Consider the following 19,736-nt stretch of genomic DNA (forward strand, 5'->3'; position numbering starts at 1 on the left):
AAAATAGGTGACATTCTCCTATCTAGATACTAAAATAGTATTTGCTACACAAAAAAACTGCAAACAATTGTGAATATATTTTAGTAGTCTCACGAGATGCCAGCTATTAAAGAAAGTTGACATTCTTCTAAGATAATACAAAGTATTTGCTACAGAAAATTGCAAACAATATATTTTAGTAGTCTCACAGGATGCCAGCTATTAAAGAAAGTTTTATCGGTGTCTTTTCGCCCATCATTTGTGCAAATAAACGCAGTCTTAATTACCAAAGACAACAGTTGTTATTTGTTATTGCTAATAGGAATAACTACTTCGCAAACTTCCAGATCCTGGGTCTGCAATTTGCGGGTCGCGCGGGTTTTGTTGTGGGTGGGACAGAAACAACTGACAGGGGCGTTAACTTTGAGTGATGACGTGATACCTTTCACGAGACCTCGCCAAGGTCGTGTCATGACCCCGTACGTGGATGCCTCTGAGCCGAAGGAAAACTTGCACAAAGAGTGAAAAAAACTGACATCCTTTGATGCTGCTTCGGAGGAAAAAAAAAGCGGGATGGGTGACTGACTGGTTATGGTGACAAAACCAGAAATCATGGAGACATACGATTGTGATGTATTGGTGATAGGCGCTGGGTTGTCGGGCCTATCATGCGCTTTGTATCTAACGGAGAAAGACAGAGGCTTGAAGTTGATGGTATTGGAAGCAAAAGGTGACCGAACATCTTCATGATTACTGTTTTTTTTTAATTAGCACATGTGGGTGTAAAATAAGCTATCTCAGTTTTTTTCTCCTGTGTCATTCCAGATTGAGGTGTGTTTTTGTCTCCCCTTTGGATAGTACATAAAAGCTTTTGGGAGCATCTGTACATTCTGTCATAAATCAACACTGTTGCGTTTGCATGTGTATGTTTTTGTCAGTGTTTCACACGCAATACATCGAGAGAACATTAAAAGTCATCGTTCAGGTCCAAATACACATTCTTCCCCATTCACCTCTTTTTTTTCCTTTCACAATATGTTATAGTCTAAAGTCTGCATTGCATCATGATGGTGGTGATACCATGACGATTGATAATAATGAAGTTTGAGTAAATGAATTAATCAGCTCTGATATGATTGTATCTAAAGTATATATTTACTGGTAGTTTAAAAATTCTATAGGGCATGTTTAAAATGTGCATATGCTTAATCACATTCTCCCATGCATACCCCCATCCCTCACCATTCACACAGTTACATGTTCAAACATTTCCAAGTTACCTCCTGCACTGTGTAGTTTATGTAGTAAAATGGTATGAAGATAATAAAATAGATATATGTTTGTAACATTAATGCTCATGAAGCATGAGATTGAAAGAGCTGTATGAACAGCAAGAAGCATAATGTGGAAATTTGTGATTGCTTTAAGTAAATGTGTCACCATCTATTTGTTTATAACACCTTTACAAAGTCTTTTGTAGCACTCTTTGTATGTAATGAAATTCATCATTCATTCAAAATTTAAACACTATATGTTCCCAGTTCATGTCCAGTATAGCATTTATTACCTTAAGAAAAATTCTCAACTTACACTAGCTTGCATAGCCTTGACAACAGGAAAATGTTTACCCTCTAACAGCAAAAACGGAATGAAACTGTTGAAAGATATTCTTTTAAATATGCTACTGCATGGATGCTGACATGTCTCTTTGTTTGCTGTCTGCTTTACTGATAGCAGTACTGTTTAAGGAACAGAATATCTTGTGGCAAAAGCTGCTTTGAAAGACTGATATAATTGTTTGAGCTGTTATGTTTACAACTCTTCATAATAACACTTTTACACTTGCACGCATGTATTGCTAACAGATGTAGTGGTATTTTAAGTTAAATTTTAACTTAAATCATGTTGAGACTGGGTTGACCTAGAATGCAGCAGGCAGCAGATGTTTTTTTTTCTCTTTATTTTCAGGCATAGATCTTTAGTACTTTGACAGTGGAGTTAAAGTTCCAACTACTAACACTGCTTTGTGAAAGGATATAAACACTAGACTTTTGTTCATAGTTAGTGCACAGCAATGAAGTAATACAAATAACTTATATATATGTACAGATTAATTGATATTTTGTAGTTAATATTTATTTAAATGAAAGCTGCTGAATTGTTAGTTGTGTTGTTCTTCCAAGTCCTCATTTAATACAATTTTAACAAAGCAGATGTACTTGGAGAAAATCATTCTTTGGTTATTTTTGTTTCCCTGTTTACAGATAGAATTGGAGGACGTATACTTACTCAACAGCTAACAGCTGCTGATGGCACCAAGGATTTCTGGGACTTGGGAGGAGAATGGGTTGGAAGGTATGTTTACCGACAGTGAGATAATACATGATGGATATAAACTGAATGATTGTACATAGATATGTGTATGATAAATTTCATTTTAGAAAATGGAGTAAATCTCACTAAACAAAAGAATAGTGATCAGACTTAATCCCAAAGAAAGTATACCACATTCCTGAAATGTTTCATGGCTCTTTACCACCTTCCACAAACCCACAACCAAATCTCCCATTCTCTCCAAGTCAACAATATTACCATTCCTGTTTCTGAATTTGCTAAGAACCTGGATATTGTATTCAACAACTCTTTGTCCGTTCATCAATTTTTATCCCATGCTGCTAAGTCACACTATTATCATCTAGCCTTGGTGATTGTATTATCCATATTTTTCAGCATGTTCAAAGCAATACCCATCTAATTTTCTGTAAGAATAAAGCTGATCACACCACTACTCTCTTTTCTGCACTCCACTGGCCCCCAATTTCAAAACACACTAAGTCAATGTTTTTCTCTCAATGACTCTATCCCCATCTACCTGTCCAAGTTTCTCCATATTTACACACTGCCTTGTTCTCTTGCTTCACTTCTGCCCCTCTCAGGCTTTGCATTCCTCAGATCAAACATCTTACATTTAGTCCACATTCTTTTTTGTCTGTCTCTAGTCCTCTTACCATAAATGAATTGCCACTCCATGTTTGCTGGAACCCTGGTTTCTCTTCTTTCAAAGTCTCTGAGCTAACTTTCTCTCCTCCCATAGTGTTTGCTTGTGTGTATGTGTAGGTAGACATGTAGGTATTCATGATACCTTATTATGAATCCCATCTTCTCTTCCTCCAAAAATAAGTAGTTTTATTCAAATACAAGATATCTTAACCTATAATCAATTTATTTTCTTTTATTGACAAATTAGTACCTAATCTACAGGAAGACTCATTAAAAAACAGTAATAGTGTAATAATGTACTGGTCAGCATCAATATCTGATGTTAGGCTAGTCCTCTTTGCTTTATGCAAGTATTTAAGACAAAAGAGGTATATCCTACTGATGTAGATGTTCTTTATATGCATATGCAGGCCTCAGATACACTTACGATACTTGCTGCATAAATTTGAGCTGGATACCTTCAACCCAACAAAACCTACAGGAAGCATTGTAATAAACTCTGCTCCACAACTTCCATGGCAGGCACGACTTGACATAGCTCAGTTCACATGGAAGGTAAAGTACATTTTAGGAAATTCTAGTAACCATAAATATCTCTATAGGAATCGGTCCTAGTGAAAATAAAGTAGAATCATCATGATCTCTTCACTTATCCCCTATCCCAAGAGTGGTAGTTATGGGCCCCTCTACCTTTACAATACCTATACCTTGTCTATGGATACACATTCTTGGGATTTCTTTGGGCCAGACTTTCAATGGGAGGAAGGGCACTGCTTGTATTCTGGAGGTCTGTACTAGTTTGTGCATAGATATTTTTGCTGTATGTCTTTTTCATAGCTACTCTGAAGAATTGATACCCTATTATGTTGCATGTGTGCATGTGAGAGAACAGTTTAGACTGATAAAAAGATTGAAAAGGTGTGTTGGATAGAGAAAGCAACCATTGTTAACAGAGTTGTAAAAACAATTTACAGAGTGGGAATATTAGGGTGGACTTATTTTAGAACTTCTGATTTTAGCTTCAACGAATGCGGAAAAGACTAGCATGGATGGATCTGCAAAGTTCTGTTGAGGCTGTCACGTGGGATGGGGTTACGTTTGAGTCATTTTGTAAACAAAATCTTTGGACACAAGGTATGTATTTTTGCAAAATGTGATATAGTGTACATAGAAAAATAGCTCTTCGTATGCAAATGTGGCATAGTAGAAAGTTTTCACCCCAGTTGGTATGATAGTCCTGTGGCACAATGGTTAGCACCTGTTACCAATACAGTTAAGGTTGGCTGTCCTGGGTTCAGCTCTCGTCTTGGGCACATTGCTCTTTCTCTGCATGTGGCATCTTTTTACAGGCCTGGCTGCCTTGCCATGATCTAGCTTTAGTTGCTGGTTTGGTCTAAAACACCAACCCTAACCCCTACACCGCAGATGGCTGTCCGAGTATATACAAAATTGCCATTCATATTGAGGCACTTTACAATCACAAAGGAGTTGAGGAGTGTGGAAAAGTGTGGCTGCTGTAGAATGATAATAATAAAAATTAACACAGCTCAATTCCATATCAACATATACATCATCATTTTTGCTTTTTTTCTCATGGTTAGATAGTTGAATGGTGATCAAGAACCCCTCACAATCATTTGCTTTCTTTGGGAGTTTTTTTTTAAAAAAGGAAGTTAATAGAACCGCATGTAGGAAAAACTTAACTTGGAAGGAGGATAAGAGTTTATGTGTATGTTGTGTGTGTAAGCTGAAGTGAAGAAGAATAATTTCAAACCTTCTGCTCAGTCAAGTAGGTAAAGTCATTGTTAAAATTTTCAAATAATTTTGATGATATGCAAAGACTAAGCTACTCTGTAGAACGTTGTTCAATTATGACCACTAGTTACCTGTTTTCATTTTCATCTTAGTGTGTTTTTTTCCCACACAGCATCTTTCCTTTGTGTAGCTCATTATGTAAGTCCATAGTTACTGACCCCAGTCAGAAATACAACCAACCAGTAATGCAATCAGTTCTAGCAGAGTTAAATGTCATTCTACAATGCATAAGATCAATGAATTTTATTGCACTAAATAATTTTTAGGACTAGAGTCAATGCCAGTTGCTGATGGAGAACTGAAGTAGGTTGTTTTTGTGCACGTTTATACATTAGGATTGGTAATATTTTGAGTCATTTTATGCTTTTCTGCAGTTACTATCCTCTATACATTGCTAATAAAAGGGGCAGGTCAAGACTATTAAAAGTGCACATTTATTGATTAATAATGAGATTAAAACCAGATTAACCTTTAGCATTAAAACAAACTGATCATCTGCTGTAAACATAAACCAGCATAAGATGCGGAGTTTATTTCTTATCCAGAAGGATTATGACCTTCATTTGCATGCCACATGATACGCAGATATAAAGTACAAAATCTACCATGGTTTCTACCAAAATCTACCATATCAGTGGGGTACAAATTATTTTCTTTCAGATGCCAAAGATCTTATTGAAGCAGCAACACGCTGCATGTTTGGACTTGCTACCTCAGAGATGACACTTCTCTACTTCCTCATGTATGTGCAGTCAGCAGGGGGCATTGAGGTCTTCAGCAGGCCTGAGGAGTTCAGTGGCAGAGAGTGTAGAGTAAAGGCAAGTTGCCATTGTCCCTAATGTTGTTTCACTAGCTTCAATCCAGTTGGCATGCTAAATTCAAACAGATATTTATTTTGGTGGCTGGTTTGATAATTTTTTTTTTTTTGAGATAAATCCTACCAAGCAGTTTTTATTCAGTGTTTTTCGTTTTCTTTCTGATGTAGTTATTCAATTTTTGTGTCGTCTACTCTAGCTTCCATAATTAAGGTCTTAATTAAGTGTACTAAAAGTTGTTTCCTCTGGATTTTTTGTCTTCTTCTAGCATGTGTGATTGTCATAAGGGTACTGTTCTTCAAAGTTATATTGGATGAGAGATGCCAGCTTTCTTATCTGGTTTTTTTGGTTTGTTTTCATATTTCTGTTTAAGTACATGAAACATCTCCTTAACAGTATCATTATGTACATCATTCAGATACTCGGGACCACATGAAATTTAAACATTTTTAAAAGTCACAAAAAAGAACTAACAGTGATAAAAGAACAAATGAAAGCTGTAATAAGTTCAAGCTATGCAGAAATGAACTGTTCTAACCTTGTTCCTTCCTGTCAAGGCATTTTCTCTCTTAAAGAAATTAGATATCTTCAATGGCTTTTCAAAAATTTTATTTTTTGGACACATAGTTACACCAAAAGCATGTCAATCTTGTATAGTAACAGATTTCCATCATTTTATTTTGGAACTAGGTGATTATACAAGACACAGATTTCTTTGTTTCCCTCTTCGTAGGTTTTATAATTTCATGAGTTGGTAAAAGTCAATGGGTTTACATTCCTATCATGGTGGCAAGTTAAGCAAGCTTTGTAATCCTGGTGAGATGATGAATTTAGTGGTGGTGGAAAGAGATGGTGATTTTTGCACCCTTCAGTGTTGAAATCAGTCTCTGCAGAATGTGAAATATTCCTGGTTATGTAACAACTCTGCTGTGGATTTTGGAATTTTGGGGGACTTCCATGTCACTCTCACTTATCATTTTCATTAGCTATGTGCTGACCCACAATTTATTTGTGTTTCTCTGCAGGTGGATCTGAGTCACTAAAGTCTCATTCTCCAGAATTGTATGCTTCTTTTGGGACTAAACTTATTTCTAAGACTTCTAATGCTTCTTTCACGTTAAGCAGCTTGCATGATCTAGACACCTCTTTTTTGCAAAAAGAGAAAGAGATATTTGGAAAATCTATACATTCCCATTAACTATCCTCCTGTTTACTAGTTAAAGGACTGAATTCAGAATTGTTCAGGTAAAGATATGACAGTGTTTTGGCTCCTTTGCACACATTGCACTTTTGCAAAATAAGGTATGGAGGTGGCAGGTGTATGCAGTGTTCTCTGTCAGTGTATTACATTGACTGTTGATCTGCATGAAACATAATCTTTTTTTGTGAATTATTTTGGTTCATCATTTTATGTGTTATATCTGTGTAAAACAGTGAAGTCTGCTTAATTATTGATATTGTTTTCTCATGTTATGGTTTTAGGGTGGCGTCCAGCAACTAGCTACGCACATGGTTCAGAAGATAGGAAAAAAGCATGTTAAACTGAATCAAGTAGTGACACATATTATACAGGTGAGAGTTTTCATTTGAAATTGAAACCAAGTAATGATATATGCAGGTGGGATAGGCATACTAAAATTATATAAAACACTCAATAGTAAATCAGTGAGGTTGAATTTTGATTTTTATTATTCTGAAAAACATAATTTTGTTTCAAAGAAAGAAGTTGAACCAAAAACTGTATGCTTATTCAACTGCTCTTTGCAGATGGATGATCGTGTACGAGTGGTAACAGCTGGACGCCTCCAGGTGACCTGTCAAAGAGCAGTAATAGCTATCCCTCCACACCATGCAGGTTTGTTTTCATTTGAAGTGCAACCAAAATTTCTAGATTAACTGTTTAGTCTATTTAACATTATGTAAATCATTTATTAAGAATAACAAGAATTAAAGTTTGTTTATTGGCCAAATGACATTGCACTTGGAATATGACTTGATGATGAAAGAGACAGAAGAAAAGAATAATCAGGCCTATATACATCCGCACATGCTGCCTTTTTTCCGTGCTTGCTCCCTCTTCCACACTCCCTTTCCATCAGACACACACACACTGCCCATGCTGACGAGACATGACCCACAGGTCACAGAGTCAACCAAAACACAGGCTTTAATGACGCTTGGTCACCCATAGGCATTGTACATGACCCTCACAGACTGCATAAAAGGATACATTCTGCTAACATGTTCATGATATGAGCTATGGCAGAGTTGAGGAAGGAGATTGCTTCAGCAAAGAAACTATATCTCAAACAGGAAGTTCTGGCCTGAACGAGTCTATACCAGATACCAGAGGGCATGAGACAGAACAGGCCTTCGGTGGGTGGGAAGCATCTGCCACAATCTTTGGTGCCTTGCACAGACTGTGCTGGGCATAGCTTGTGGGGTAATTCACATCCAATACATTGGCTAGCTGCATGCACCACCCGGTCGAGTAGGACTTTCTGCCATACCAGATAGTGACAGAGAATGTCAGTACACTTTCGATCACCGCTTAGTAAAACTGGACCAGAATGTCCCATCTTGTGCCAGATTTCTTTAGATGACAGAATGTAAATGCATTACTGGTCCTTTTTGATAGTGGAAACAACATTGACTTCCCAGTTCAGATCAATGGAGATAATGGAATCCAGAAATATAAAGTGGTTGACCGGCTTGTTGGCCTCACTGTTGAGAGAGGCTCAACAGGACCTTTGTTTCTATGGATATCAACTCTTTGGTTTTAGAAACATTGAGCTGCAGACTATGATAGCTGTACCAAGCTACCAGATGATCGACTTCTTGGTGGTACACAGACTCATTGGCAAATTTCACCATCTATAAGCTGAGACACAGTTGTTGGTGAAAAGGCAGAACAGGAATGGAGAGAGGATGTAACCTTGTAATGATCTTGTTAGAGAGGTGATCATTCACTCTTACTCTTTGGGGATGATGCTTTAAGGAAATCAAGAAAGTCAATGGAAGCACATTGACCAGGAGAGACTAAACTCTGAGAGCTTTTCAAAGAGTTTCTGCAGAATGATGGTGTTGAATGAAGAGCTGTAGGCTACAAAGAGGAGGTGAGCATAGTAGCGAGGGGATTCAAGATGCTAGAGCATACACCTTTCTTGTACTTTCTGTATATCATGAATGCATTCATGCACAGAAAAAGCTTTCCATAAATTTATTTAGTTTCATCCATGAGCTAGCTTCATTCTTATTCTTTTTTCAGCTGCTATAAATGTGATGCCATCACTACCATCCACTAAACTAGCTTTGCTGAAAAGTGTTCCACTGGCATTTTTAGTGAAGTTTGCAGTTACTTTTGATGAGGTATGCTTTTGTCGTGCATCTATGGCAGTGAAATTGTATACACCATTGAAAGGAAGATTTATCTGATTGAGAGATGATAGTTTGCAAAATGAATTTGATCATTTTTTTAAATGGCTAATCAGATAAATAAGCCATCTTAAAATTTTCTTTTATTGAATCATCATTTTTACAAGAGTTCTTGGTTGTCTTGATTCTCACAATAGTTTTATGTGTGAGATGGTGAGGGGTGTGTCTGTGCCTATGCATGCACACATCTCCTTTTATGTTTCATGTTTTAGATCCCATCATTGTTTTGCATATTGAATTTTGTAATTACTGATATCTGGTGCAGGCATTTTGGGGATCTGAGAGTGGAGGAACCATGTACTATGGCTTCCAGTCTGTCCTGGAAGATGAAAACCGTGGACCGGTGGGCATTGTTTATGATGCAACGTCTGCAAGAGGGAATCCTGCACTTGCTGGCTTTATATCATCACCTGAAGGCTTTGAGAATGATGTAGGCATGCCTACATACAACATACAAATACAACATTTGTTCACATCATTCTGTATATATTAGCGTTACTCTTTTTTGTGAGTAAAACTTGTAATTGCCTAATGAACAAGTGAATCAGTGCACAGACTGGATTAACTTCTTCTTGATCCTATTCGCCCTCAGTGGAGCATAGGGCTGCAACCACATCCCGCCATCGGGCCCGGTTCTGGGCGTCCCTTTCCAGTTGGGAAGACTGGATTAACAATGATTGCTAATGGTCAATACAATGTTGCATGTTTACAGTTGACCATATGTTCATATTACAGCTTCTACAGCCTCTGATGAATTTGTTAGTACTTTTTGGTCTCTAATGCAGATTTTAAAAGACTTTTCCTGCTTATATTTTAAACCCACTATTTTGTTCACTCCGCCATCCTCTTCGTTCTTGTTGCAGCCTAGTCGACGTCAGCTGGCTATCCTGGACCTTCTAGAAGATGTTGTTGGATCTGGGGTGCGCAATTATGTTGACTTCTCCCAGCGGGATTGGAGCCGTGAACCCTACAATGGCGGCTGTTTTCTCAAGTCTTTGATGCCTGGTACTACAAAATACTTTAACAATGTCTTACGGGAGCCTGTCGACAGGTTTGTTTGATCTAATCACATGGAGAAGATAGAAGATCTGTGCCGTATGTTATTCTTCAGTTTCCTAAATAAAACTTATGATAATACAGTAATATATCTGATAATAGACATTTAAAATGTAATGAAAGGATCAAAATTATATATCTGTATTTAGATACTAAAGTTTACATACAGACTTGTTATACTGTTTGCTTTGGATACTAAAGAGAATTTTTAACCGGAGTATTGTATATCTATCATCAACATGCCTGCTAGTTGTTTTCTACCCGTTTTCACACCTCATTGTTTTCAAAGACTGATAGCACATTTTGAATTGACATGTACTAAGTGTAAGGAGTGCTTACAATTATGAGGTCATCATTAGATATTTGTGATTTATTTACCTTGGTGTGTGTAAAATTACATAAGATGATTTTAAACATACCTGTCTTGTTTTTAGGCTGCATTTTGCTGGAACAGAAACAGCTACTGTGTGGTGTGGTTTCATGAACGGGGCAATACAGTCAGGCTTCAGGGCAGCCACAGAAGTGCGTGAATGAAAGCTTTATATTTCTAAAACAAGAAGTGCTCCTAAAACTTTATCAACAATGCCACTTCCATTGCATACAACAAAACTTAAAACACAATTTGTTTTGCTTAGGTTCTTACGACTAGGAAATATTTCCTAAAGTTCAAGTTTTAGAAATGCATACTAAGTACCTTTTTATTATGTGACCCATTCAGCGCAACATGATTGTTACGGTAGCCAAGATTGCTACCAGCCCCAGAAAGAATAACCTTTTACGCTGACCCCCTTCATGCAGGGAGGTGATGCTAAGTTTTTGATGGAAGAATGCAGCTAACACTGGAAGGAAGTTATGTCAAGGTATCAGGTGACCAGGAAAGCAAGGGTACCACCTTAAGATACAGAACCAGTTATTTTTTGGGGGGCTTGTGTCCATGGGTACCGTAATGATCATGCTGTGTTGACGAGGTCCACTAGCACATAAAGGTACAGTATACATAACTGAAACACGATGTCGTAGCTATCTGAAATATTGTATTCTTTTACTTGCAGAATGAATGTTTTTTCCCTGATATTAAAAAAAAAACCCATTTTTCACAATAAGAGATGATGAAAAATGTCATAGTGCAGCAGTTGCAAGGGAATGGATTTTACTCCTGTTGATCTCAACCTTTTTGGTGTTTGCAGGTACTGTATCATCTTCGTCCTCATGTGATTGCCTGCCCTGACCCACCACCAGACTGTAGCTTAAGTACAGAAGCCCCTGACTTTCCACCAGAACCAAATGCTCCATTGAAGTATGTGGGATATATAGCTTTTGGAGCTGGCCTGGCATCTTTGGCATTTTTTCTCTTGACATCAGATAAAGTTCCCAGATCAGGTTTTGCGAAGACTATTCGACTAGTATTTGATCAATTGAAATCAGATTAACAGTGGTAGGAACTTAGGAGCATGTCAGTTTATCCTGTGATTGCTGCAAAATGTACAAGAGCTATTTTCTAATGATTCAGATACAGCTAAAGCTAATTGAAATCTTTTAAAGTGCAAGGTGTAATCATGAGCGATGAAAATATTTTCTTCACAGGCAGACACTGCATCACGCACTGTTTAAAGCATCTTTTTTCTCTCTTAAAAGTTTCTCTCTTCACTTTCATGTAACATTCACTTTCTTTTCTTCCCCCCCCCCTCCTTTTTCTTGGTCAACCACAAGACCTTCGATTTCTTCCGATTACAGCCTTAGAGGGCAAAGGCAGAACACTAACCAGTTTCAGTGTTATGCAGTCCAGCATATTTCCCCCAGTTTATCCAGCTGTTGAATGGATTCCTGTGTAGGATAAGGAAACAAGTTTGATGGGGTTAAGTGCCATCCTCAAAAAAGAACTTGCCACAAGACAAGCTTTTTTCTAACACCTCACCTCCGCTGCTAACACACACACACAAATCGAATGTTACAGAACTACCTATACCTTAATAGAAGTATTATTCCAGCAGCGACATTCAAGTTTATTATAATCAAGTTTTGATTGAAACAAGTTTCAGGTGCATTTTTGGGGGGATAAGTTTTATAAAGTTTTAGTAATCATGATTACTATTTTACATGACAAGTTGTTGTAAAATATGCCTCCCAGATGTTAATATTTGTACTTAAATGGCTTTTGCAGGTTCCTGAATATTACATGACAATTACATGATTGACCCATTCAACCCGATTTTGCTACAAAATCTAAATGTAATGGGTAACTGTTGAAATTGCCATGGTGTTTTTATCAGAATAGTGGTTGATAACTGCTGAAAGAAATAAGGGCAGCAAAAATGAGTTGTGCCATCATTTGCCTGCGGTTTTTCTGGATGTGTGCCTCATATACAAATGGTTACATAGTATTTACAAGTCTCTTCTTTGCCATGTGTTTTTAAATGATGTAACAGCATGTATGTTTATGATATGAATGCTTGAGTGAAATGGATGCAAAATATTTATGCATTTTGAGTGACTTGTAAGATGTGATGAAGCTGCATTCAGAATCTAGTCTATGATCACCAACAGATCACTGCCTTCTAGTTGGAAGAAAGAAAGCAGCATTTGAATGTTATGATCAGATGTAGCAAAGCCATAGAAGCAGAATGTGATGACTCAAAATTCTTTCAAAGTGGACAATAATGTGCAGCTTGTAATTATCAGGTGCTATGCACTTTGTGTAGTTCTTAAAAGCTCTCTTTCCCTTACCCACCACCTCTGGTGTAATTCTAGCAGATGTAGAGCCCATTAGGTGAGATAAATCTGTGCCCTATTGGAAAGTGATTCTGGGTTGTGATAGTGCCTATACAGGTAGTCCTCGGGTTACGGTGGTCTCGAGTTAGGTCGTTTCGTGGTTACGACGCTTTATACCATGCTCATTCCGACTTGCGAGGTTTAGCATCGTAAGTCGAACTGTGCGTGCGCCTCATTCCACGTGCGGCGGAAGTCATAAGGCAATCTGAGAAGGGGAAACAGCAACAGAAATTGGCAGGTCATTAGGACTTAGTCGTTCGACTGTCGCTACGATTAGCAAGGATAAAGATCGCATCCTTGAACACGTGACAGGATCTGCTCCTATGACAGCGACAGTGATAACAAAGCGTACTGTACTGCACAATATTGTACTGTACTTATGTTTATTGATAATTATGTAGGGTACTGTGTTAGGATAGGCTAAGTGTTTGCAGAATTGCAGTACTGTACTGTTATTATGGTACAGTACTGTATAACGTATGATCCGACTTACGTCGAAATTCGGTTTACGACGCGTAAGAACGGATCAACGTTGTAAGTCGAGGACTACCTGTAATTTTTTTTTTTTAAACAAATCTTTAAATTATTTTTTAAAGCCACAATAATTTCAATGGGCATCTGGAACAGATATGGCAATTATTACATATTGTAAAGAGAGGCTTTACATTTTTACATCAGATCTTTTATGTGTTGATGACTATTTGAAGCAGCTTATATATATTACTTAAAGTTTTAAACTTTTATTTTGATATATCCATGACTATACCATAATAGTGACAGGTTTATTTATATAAATATATGTTAACTATTTCTTTAGGATAAAATTGCATGTGCAGCTGTATCTCCTGGTTTGATTTGAGGAAATTTTTAGCTGTATGTTGAAAAATCTTTCAGATAATTATGCACTTCAAGCAGTTAAACGATGGCAAGAAATATTTTCAGTCCATTAGTTTGTTCATATCATCTGAATATGAATATTTACAGAGTGATTTTCAGTGAATGTTAAAATAAATGGATGCCTATGGAAGAGTCATGTGATAGTCATTTATAGGTCAATGTTCTCTGAAGAACAAAAAGAACCAAATGCCATTTTCACACAGAAAATCACCTATTCTAAACAGTATAAAAATGGTGACTGCCTTTACATTAAAAACACATGATAAAGAATCAAAAGACATAATGAAATGGTTAAGACTGCTAATCCAGCTGTAGGCATTTGACATCTGTTGTGTGGACTGATTTGGGGTAATCAACTTCCATAGATTACACTTCTGTTAAAGGAATAGAAAACATTAACAACTGCTTTAAATCATCACCCATCTGATGCCAAATTTAATTTTTATTAGTCAAGAAAAGTCAAGGTTTGTGGTATTTCTACATCTAAATTACCCCTTTAGAAAATTTAAAATGATATTGCTACAAGATCTCCCATGTCTGATTTAACCCCACTCCAATTATTTATTAGGCATCTTTCTAATGCATAGTATTAATGAAGCACTTAAAATATGTAAATTGTTTCCACCTCTCTAATGCTTACTGCTGTTTCTGCCAGATGCCAGGACAAACATATTTCTATTGATTGATCTAAGAAATTTTTTCCTTTATCAAGCTAGAAATGCCAGTGGGTAGGGTAGCTTAATCAAGTATATCACAAATATAAATTAATACATCACAGTCTCATAAACATGGAAAAGCAATTTCCATGCCTTCCAAAACAGCCAGGAGTCGATATCTTTTGCAGCAAACTCTAGTTAATAGTGGAAGAAAAAGGTCAGCTACAGCTCAGTTCTGCAAAGTCGAGAAAGCCCTTTTTTGGGCATAGATTTCGCACTTGCAACAACAAAATGAAACCAATTCAGAAAGAATTTCCACCTTAAATGCTTATTAATTGTGTAACACTGCGTTCTTAATGTAACACATCAGCCAATTCTTTGACTACAAATTAAGAGTTTTGATCAAGATAAAAGGACCTAAAAGATGTTTAATTTTGCTGAGAAAAAAAGCAAACATAAATGTGAAAGGAGAAATAAGTGGAGGATGCTGGTTTGTGAACAATGTCTTGGTTTACAGATAAAAACCGTGATAAAATGTATCTTTGAGCAACTTTCAACCAAAGGATTTCTCCATAACATTTCCATGAAACACACACAACAATGAAAGAGCACAGACCACATTTGCCGCAGGAATAGTTTTTGAATACACCAATGGAAAATGAAAATAAGCACCATCAATCACTTAACAAGTGACCAGTAGTTAAGACAAACATTTTAACACCAGCACAGTGTTTTGGTACCCCTTCCAAGTAATGTTAATGGTACGCCCAAATCCCAACACAAGCACAAAGATGGCATGCCACTCAAGCATATCTGCTGATCCTACAAAGCATATGTATGAAGTGCTATTTTGGTTTGTGCTGAGGACAACAGAAAAAGGTCAGTTAACACAATGTCCACTCCTTATTTTTCACTTCTTTCTAACTCCTTTTAAATATTATAAAAGCAGGACATTTGTAAGAATTTTTAAAAGCTAAAAATATATGAATATGAAAATGTACACATCAATGTCACATTTTAGACAAGGTCAGATGGCCACAACACATGTATCAAGGATCATGAACGAATCAGCTGTCCTGTCTAAAACTAGCATGCCAAAAAGGTGCAGCTGAGTTCCACCCACTCCTGCTCCCCAAACACCCAAACATTGATAGAAATCATCCAGCTACTGCAAAAATAAAATGGACAAACATGGTGATTTCATGCTTGATCTATGCTTGTGAATTTCTGGGTCATTTAAAAAATTTAAATCAGCAGCAGCTGGATGGATCAGTAGCAAATATCAGCTTAGCTAATGTATTGGAATGAAGTGTCCCACCAACATGCAGATAACAGCCAATATAGAAAAAACTTGAATCTATAGATGTACCAAAGTATGATCATTAACTGACATTTACTGAAACAATGCAGTTGAAAGATATACATGCAGGATGGTTATAAACCCCTACTACTCTTTTTTTTACACAAAAAAAAAAAAAAATCACAAGACTGTGCTTTTAATATCCATCTATCTGCAGCTAAGAAATCCAATAATCCTATATTTCAAAATCAATTCTTAGCAAAAATATTTAAGAGGGAAAAAAATCTAGATTTTTCAATAGGGCATGAATTTAACATATGATGAAAAAAACCAGTATGTACATTCTTTAAATCTGAATCATTATAACCATGATTTTTAAAATACATTTTTCTTCTAGCAGTAAATTCTTCTTCTACAGTACAAGTCCTTTATTTGTTCCCTATACACCACTCACAAATATAACTGCTTAGTCTTGATCACAGTAAATAACCATATTTAACATTTATCATTAAACAGATCAGTTTTATACTATAGCTAAAAATTAAAACAGCTAATACTGATCAAAATTCTACAGGCCATCAACAATGATAAATACCATAAGAAATGGACACCAATAACACCAAGTGTTACTATGTAAGCCTACAAACTACTCTTCAATTTGTTTTCTTTGGGTTTACTTGCATGCGTCCAAATAGCAGCTTTTTCACGATAAGCCAATATTTCAGAAGGTACTTTTGAATGATTCCATGTTTACGCAAGCCTGGCACCATCAGTGCGACGAGAACTGCAAAGAGAAAAACTATTATAGGAACTGTAATTTCATAGTCATTTAAAAAAAAAAACAACACTATCGTCACGGACCTAACAGAAATTCAAACATCCTCAAAGAGATTAATGATGTACTATAATGACACAAATAAACTGTACTAATCTTTTACGACTGTACAATTTCAGAGATCTGTTGGCAAAAGAGAAAGGAAACAAATTCAATTGTTCATATATTTTCTTTGTAAAAAATTACAAATAATAATAATACCTCTGTGCAAAAAAACAAAAAACAACACAAAACAAAAATAACACCACCTAAATATGAACATAAAAGAAGTATTGAAATGCCTATACCAACCAATAATGAAGGTCAGAAAGAGATTATCAACGATGCATCCAATCCAACCAAACAGTGCCAGCACACCCATCACCACTAGAAAATACTGGACATAAGAGGTGAACAGTCATAAAATACCTAACTTTATGTATGCTGAATTTAAATAATTTTAATTATCTTAAAAAGCTGCACACTTTTAGCTGTTTACCAATGCTCTTATTATTAAAGTATATGCCTGACAATAAAATCACAAATATGACTAGTCTTCGATGTAAATTGTGGAAAATATTCAAAGCACATGTACTCTTTATAATAATTTGCATGTAAACAAGTTTATATTTATGAATAAAGATGTGGGTTTTTTTGGGGGGGTTTTTTTTTTTTTACTCCTCGAGGAGCATAGGGCTGCCAACAAATTAAGATAAATATACTTATTTCTCAAATTTAAACCTTCCCTTTGTTGAACGTGTTACATAGTACACTTAATATCCAAAGACTCACAAAGAAAACTAAGAGTACATTTTTATGAAGGAAATGAAAAAATCCAGCCTAAATCAAATAAAACAGCTAAGCTTCTAGCACTTTATTCACCCTGGTGCAGTGTGCTAAGGATTTTTTAAAGATTAATTCCATTTACACAATAAAAATATGTTAAAATATCACATACAGTAACTCAGCTGTTTGTGTATGTCCAGGAACCAATAACATTCACTATTTATATATATCCACCCACAAATTCCTGTTTACACACACACTATGAAGGAACAGGTTTCATAGTCCTATACTTACCACCTTGGGTTTTTCTGCTTTAAGAGTGGCAAGGCCTTCCACAAAACTACTGAAATGACCTCTCAGGTTTAGGATACGTTGACAAATTTCCTCAAACTGACGTTCTTCTGTTACTGTCCTGAGACACAAATGATTTATTTTCACACAATGCAATAGTTTTTATTTTGAGTGTGCACAAGCATGGATCTATTATGTCCATTGTTAGTTTCTCAGGCAAAAATTACGTTCTCATTTTTATTAAGTATGACTTGGTTAGTGTCATGATAATTCTCCTACATTCCTTTGGTAAGCAAACCATAACATGAATCTTACTGCAAGCACGTTTATTTTGGTAAAATGAATTTTAACCAAAAAACTTTAACAAGACTGCTACAAAACAGTCAAATACATCACTCTACAATGACACATAGTTAAAGTGCCGTTACATGCCTTGATTTGCTGTATGAGACTATGGTAACATACATTCATATGAAACATCAAATTCTTCACAATACATTATGAAATAACAGAGCACATAACAAATGTTTCACATTATATTTCAAATTGTAGAGAAAATTGTCGTACAAGTTTAAAAATGAAGACACATTCAAATGAAACAGATGCTTAGGTCACAGAAAGAAACTTGCTACTCTCATAACGTAGAATGTGAGATCTGCTAGCTAAAGTCTTGTGCAAATAAATATAAATCCAGTAACATAATACTGGCTTCAAATTATCAAAATAAATCCTGCTGATACAGAGATAACAAAAGTAAAACGCTTAAACAAAATCTGTGTTTTTAAGTGCACCAATAAAGATTTTTAAAAAGCCTATTCTTTTATGATAAGTACTTAAGTTCTCTGCTCTTACTTACCATGGTCTGCTTCCAAAGAGAGATGGTCCAATCAGTGGTACTGTGAAGTCCACAGCAGTAATCACTAATCCCATGAGAGCCAATGTTGTGAGCAGTGAAGGCTCAAAATACCACACAAGTCTGAAATAAATTTCACAAAAGAAGAGAGAAAATATAACCAAAAGTACCTTCTGCGCATCTTTGATCATCTAAACATTTTTTGGCAAGCATGTGTGCGTATATATATACACACACATGTATATACATATGCATGCAGTATAGTCTTTGATTCTGGATATCCATTACATTAAAAAAAGCAGAATAAAGGTGAAGATGCTTTACCTAGTTCACTTAAAGTAAAAGACTGTATGTGCATGTTGACCAAACCAACATTATCTCTCAGACTCAAGACTTACGCAAAAATGAAAGTTGTGACACCCACAAGGATGCCTGGATGGTATGGTTTCTCCCATGTAAGTAAGCCATTGAGGGGCAAAAGAGCCTCGCGCCATCCCTCTAAATCCTTCTTCAGTTCAGAAAGTGGATCAACTGGCTCCTAAAAGAAAGACAGCATTTGTGTATTCAAGCGTCCTGGTATACAACTCCATGTTCCACTACCTTCTGCTAAATCTGCACAGGTCCTCTTCCATTTTAATGGGATCGTACCCAATACCTCTGTCCACAAATTTATACTTTTGATTTCACAGATTTACTATCTGCAATCTTATGACATTATTGCCTGTGCATCTTAAGCACTTACTTCTGGGAAACCTAAGACATCGCATTTCTAACTTCTCGACTTTCCTAATTAAAATTCCCCCCCCCCCCATTCATGGTTCTATGCCAAGCGAATGCAACATAAACTGAATGATCTGACTGTTCGGTCCTTTGATTTCTAGAATGTTCGTATTCATTATTCATTAAATAATTCAGTACAATCTGCGAAGTTTATTGTTACATTCACAAGCTACACACGCAGGCAATCACTACATATAGTTTTCTATGGTATTCTATCAAAATTGTTACAATAAATAATACATATATCAAAAAAGATATTGCACACTAAACATGAGAAATTCTACATGAAACTAATGTACTAAATTATGTTACCGCTACCACTGGGATCTCAGACTCCGCCATTATTATGCTTTGTTATGATCTCGCCAAATTACGTCTCTGAAATGCAAACTATAAAATAAGTTTTTATTTATTATTAGCAAAAGACTGAATCATTTAGGTTAAATACCGAGTGATAAATTAGTTTTTTGGTAAGAAAAAATTAAAATTG

At 36.1% G+C, this 19,736-nt stretch overlaps 2 protein-coding genes across 3 annotated transcripts; one reads left to right on the forward strand and one right to left on the reverse strand.

Moving 5' to 3' along the window:
• Positions 1–403: 403 nt before the first annotated feature.
• Positions 404–13,094, forward strand: LOC112557317 (probable flavin-containing monoamine oxidase A). The gene is made up of 12 exons (XM_025227102.1): positions 404–709; positions 2,244–2,334; positions 3,390–3,534; positions 3,999–4,113; positions 5,455–5,612; positions 7,092–7,181; positions 7,377–7,464; positions 8,878–8,978; positions 9,310–9,474; positions 9,908–10,095; positions 10,535–10,622; positions 11,288–13,094. The coding sequence occupies exons 1-12, from the start codon at positions 571–573 to the stop codon at positions 11,528–11,530; spliced, it is 1,611 nt and encodes a 536-aa protein (XP_025082887.1). The 5' UTR covers positions 404–570; the 3' UTR covers positions 11,531–13,094.
• An 864-nt stretch (positions 13,095–13,958) lies between these two features.
• LOC112557337 (ADP-ribosylation factor-like protein 6-interacting protein 1) lies at positions 13,959–19,711 on the reverse strand. 2 transcript variants are annotated; one of them, XM_025227136.1, is made up of 6 exons: positions 19,559–19,711; positions 18,865–19,004; positions 18,470–18,589; positions 17,617–17,734; positions 16,849–16,933; positions 13,959–16,506 (listed from the first exon to the last, which is right to left on the reverse strand). In XM_025227136.1, the coding sequence occupies exons 1-6, from the start codon at positions 19,586–19,588 to the stop codon at positions 16,376–16,378; spliced, it is 624 nt and encodes a 207-aa protein (XP_025082921.1). In that variant the 5' UTR covers positions 19,589–19,711; the 3' UTR covers positions 13,959–16,375. The 2 variants fall into 2 exon arrangements, with proteins under 2 accessions (XP_025082921.1, XP_025082929.1); XM_025227144.1 differs by having other exon boundaries at positions 19,565–19,670.
• Between the last annotated feature and the right edge of the window lie 25 nt (positions 19,712–19,736).

Source organism: Pomacea canaliculata, linkage group LG1 (assembly GCF_003073045.1).
Source record: "Pomacea canaliculata isolate SZHN2017 linkage group LG1, ASM307304v1, whole genome shotgun sequence".
NCBI classification, from domain to species: Eukaryota; Metazoa; Mollusca; class Gastropoda; order Architaenioglossa; family Ampullariidae; genus Pomacea; species Pomacea canaliculata.

Coding starts and splice junctions, on each gene's coding strand:
- LOC112557337 (XM_025227136.1), bottom strand. CDS start 19,588: ATGGCGGAGTCTGAGATCCCAGTGGTAGCG. Junction 17,735..18,469: donor CTCTTTGGAAGCAGACCATG/GTAAGTAAGAGC, acceptor TTTGTGTCTCAG/GACAGTAACAGAAGAACGTC. Junction 16,507..16,848: donor CTTTCTGACCTTCATTATTG/GTTGGTATAGGC, acceptor TTCTCTTTGCAG/TTCTCGTCGCACTGATGGTG.
- LOC112557317 (XM_025227102.1), top strand. CDS start 571: ATGGTGACAAAACCAGAAATCATGGAGACATACGATTGTGATGTATTG. Junction 4,114..5,454: donor ACAAAATCTTTGGACACAAG/GTATGTATTTTT, acceptor ATTTTCTTTCAG/ATGCCAAAGATCTTATTGAA. Junction 7,182..7,376: donor TAGTGACACATATTATACAG/GTGAGAGTTTTC, acceptor TGCTCTTTGCAG/ATGGATGATCGTGTACGAGT.